At 31.4% G+C, this 3,576-nt stretch overlaps 1 protein-coding gene across 1 annotated transcript; it reads left to right on the top strand.

The window, feature by feature from the left end:
• Nucleotides 761-3,408, top strand: LOC107634086. Its single transcript, XM_016337666.2, has 7 exons — nucleotides 761-1,259; nucleotides 1,538-1,643; nucleotides 1,892-1,966; nucleotides 2,328-2,409; nucleotides 2,531-2,613; nucleotides 2,834-2,895; nucleotides 2,980-3,408. Exons 1-7 carry the CDS (start codon nucleotides 1,045-1,047, stop codon nucleotides 3,116-3,118), a joined length of 762 nt encoding a protein of 253 aa, XP_016193152.1. The 5' UTR covers nucleotides 761-1,044; the 3' UTR covers nucleotides 3,119-3,408.

Genomic DNA, 3,576 nt, shown 5'->3' with positions numbered 1-3,576 from the left:
AGATACCTACTTATAAATTTTAATGATAAGATAAGATTTTGATAATTTAAATTTTTTGCCAAAATTTTAGTGTAACTGTAGTCTCCTCTTTGATTTTTAGTTTTTTACTGTCAAAAGTTGGTCTCTTCATTTTTAATTTTATTCTCATTCTCATTAATTCATTCTTTGATTCCTTCTCTTTAATATCATTATGTATATCAATAAGGATCTTCATAAAATCTATCTAAAAAAAAAGATAAAAATATAAGAGTTTTTTTTTAAGGATTTAAGATGTATGTTAGTAAATATATTAAGTGATTGTATAATATTATTTGTAAAGCGTAATATCATAAAAATATACATTGTTAGAGGTAATCATTAGTCCTTAATCATTTAAGGACAAATAATTAATGTGCGAAATAAAATTCAAATCTTTCATCCATCATAAATCAGAATCTCAATTAAATCCTTAAAATCTTTTGATATAATGAGTCAACAAATTTTAAACTCTTTTTAATAGATTGAATAATTTTACTATTTAAATCTTATTATAATCTTTCATAATTTACGAATTGAATTTATTCTATCTAGATTTCTTCTATACCTTGCACGTAGATAAAACACTAATAACAGGATAAAGATTAAAGAGAGCATAACAATGGAATAATAGAATAAAATTATTAATTGCAAAAGGAATATATTAACTTTTTAAAGGAAAAACATGTAGAATATTTGACTAAATTTCAAATTCTGTGTTATAACAAGTTTTAGCTCTCTGCTTCTCCCACCATTGCCAAGCTCTCAGATTCTGATTCTGATTCACTTTGTCTCCAATCCCAATCCCAATCCCAATCGCTCTCTTCTCTCAACCACTTCTCCGCCTTCCATATTCGCTTCACTTTCCTTTCTTTCTTTTCTTTGCTGTTTCTCTGTTTTTTTCACTGCTTTTGGCGACAGTTGGCGGGAACCAACTGTGGATTCCTATACCCTTTGATTCCATTCACAAGGTTGGCCTCTAAAGATTCATTCTTGGAATCTTCTAAGAAAAGGGTGCGTTTCGTTTCAATGGCTACCTATCCTCCTTCTTCTTCCTCCTTCTCGCACTTGAGTGCTTGGAACCATGTTGTTCCATCACCATCTTCCTCATGCAGCTATGGCGGGAATTCCATGGCTCCCGCCGCTTCTGCTTCGGCCATAGAGAAAACTCTGAGGCACATTCCTGGTGTAGCAGTTGAATGGAACCTTGAAGAACAAGCTATTCTTGAAGATGGACTTGCTAGGTGAGTGATTATGCTACCCTTTATTGATCAAATCTATGGTTGTTTTGTTTTTGGTATGATAATTAATATACGTATCTATGTTTAGAGTGATTTCCTAATTTATATGCAATTTGGGATTCAAGCGTTGGGTATGAAGTTGTGTTTAAACTTATTTTGGTTGCTTAAGATGAATATTGTTGTTTCATGTGATGATGATAGTTAATATCTGTTGAGTGGTTCAATATGTTTGACTAAATTGCTTAATATAATGCCTGTTAACATCTTAATTATCATCTTAGGTATGCTGGTGTTGGTTCTAACGTAACAGTCTATGCGACCATAGCACAACAGCTGCAAGATAAGACAGTTAGGGATGTGGCGCTTCGAGTTCGGTGGATGAAGGAAGTAAGATATGTACTCTTTTTTTCTGTCAATGGTTTATGTGATTGTGATGTGAATCCCAAGAAATTATGTTCAGTGTTGACAATTTTGATGATGATTATCCTCTTTTTTAATCAAAGATTGTTATAGAAGGCATGAGAATTTCATGAGATTGCTTTAGAATTACTTTTTGCTGGTTTTGATTTAATTGAAGATAAATGCTCTTTTTAAGAGCCAGTTCTATGGTGACATGCTTGGTTTGTATTTTACAGAAAGAAAAAAACATTCAAAATAGCAAGAGGAGGAAGGATGATCTTAAGTTGACCAAGAAAAGTAGAAATAGAAAGGTATTGTATCACTTGATCTTCTATTTCATTTTACCTTTTTTTGTTTGGTTATATAGCTCTAGCACTCTTTAGTTTTGGTTTCAGTGGAGACACTGTTATATTTATATAATTATCTTACTTTTTCAAATAGATCAAGCATCATGCATTGCTATTGTTGTTATTATTTTGCAGGAAAAAACTATCATGGTGATTTCTGTTCACTTATTTTTATGAATGTTAAATAAGGGAAAACTTCACATGTTGAGTAATAGAATTACCAAGAAATAGTGTGACAAAAAGGAAGTAAACAGAATATACTTTCATAAATTTTATTTTGTAGTAGTGGAAACTCAAGTTTCTCTCTTTTTTGTTTCTTTTGTAGGAGAAAGTTTCAGGCCCTTCTTCTCGCCTTACTGCTGCTCCATCCGATGTTGCCTCATCAGTGCTAGGAATGCCTTACAAAGGTCAGTTTCCATATCATTTTTCATTTTATTTACCTCTAAAAATATTGTGTATCTGCATTTCCTTGCTTTAGTGTTCAAGCATAAAGAATCTCCTCTGAACTTTGCAGTGTGTTTTTTGCAGCAATTGGAGGTCTAATAGGTACACTCATGGAGCAAAATGCACAGGCCTTCAACCAAATCTCAAAAAATCTTGCTTCTCGTATGGTGAGTCAAGAGTGTTTGTAACTTGTTGAACAATCTAAGGTGTCTGAATCCTATGGATAAAAAGGATTAATGTTTATATCAATGTTTATGTATACTCTAATGTAGTTTTATTTATGAGACTTAGTTTTCTAGTTGATTAGATCGTCATTTCCATTCTTGTTGGCTGCAAAATTAACATATAATCTTTTTCTTTTTCTATCCTTTTCAAATTTGTTTGCAGCATGGGAAGAATATTGAAATTTTCCACCAAGTGAGAGAGAACTTCAATAAAATTATGAAAGAGTAAGTTATAAACAGCATTTTGACTATGCTTAAGAGCAATGTTACTCATAAACTTTTCTATTCTGCTTTTATTTTTCATTGCAGTTTGAATGAAACACCAGATCCAATGAGCCTAATGCCACCACTTCCTAAGTTGCTTGCGTTAGATGAGATGGAAAAGTTATCCAACCTCCAACCATCATATACCTCGACGTTTCAAGAAACGGATTTCATTTTGTTATAGTGTTAATGTAATTTCGAGAATAAGGTGTACGGGGATAGTTATCTTATGAGGATTTGCCATGCACTTTAGCAGAGTTAAATCATTAAAAGATTAAAATATATATAACTGTCTCCATGGAGTATTGAACTTTGCTCATTTATCAAACTAGTTCTGCTAATTTAGAGATGACAGAGGTTAGGTCTAATTCTTGGTTAGACATTGTTAATAGAACTCAGAGTGAGTCAAACTGACTCGTAAGTCCGTTCGAACTCTTAATAAATTGAGCTCATCAGGTTGTGAACTTGAGTTGGAATTTGAGCTGATATTTTAAATGAGTCGAGTTTAAATTTGAGTAAGTTTAGTTTATTAACTCGTGAGTAACTCATTTATATATTGGTTATTATAATTATTTATATTAATATTATAATATATAAATGTATATTTTTAATTTATAGTAAAAATATATAATTTTACATACA

Source organism: Arachis ipaensis, chromosome B03 (assembly GCF_000816755.2).
Source record: "Arachis ipaensis cultivar K30076 chromosome B03, Araip1.1, whole genome shotgun sequence".
Taxonomy (NCBI): Eukaryota; Viridiplantae; Streptophyta; class Magnoliopsida; order Fabales; family Fabaceae; genus Arachis; species Arachis ipaensis.
The sequence above is the reverse complement of the archived record's forward strand: the minus strand, read 5'-3'. Positions and strand labels throughout refer to the sequence as shown.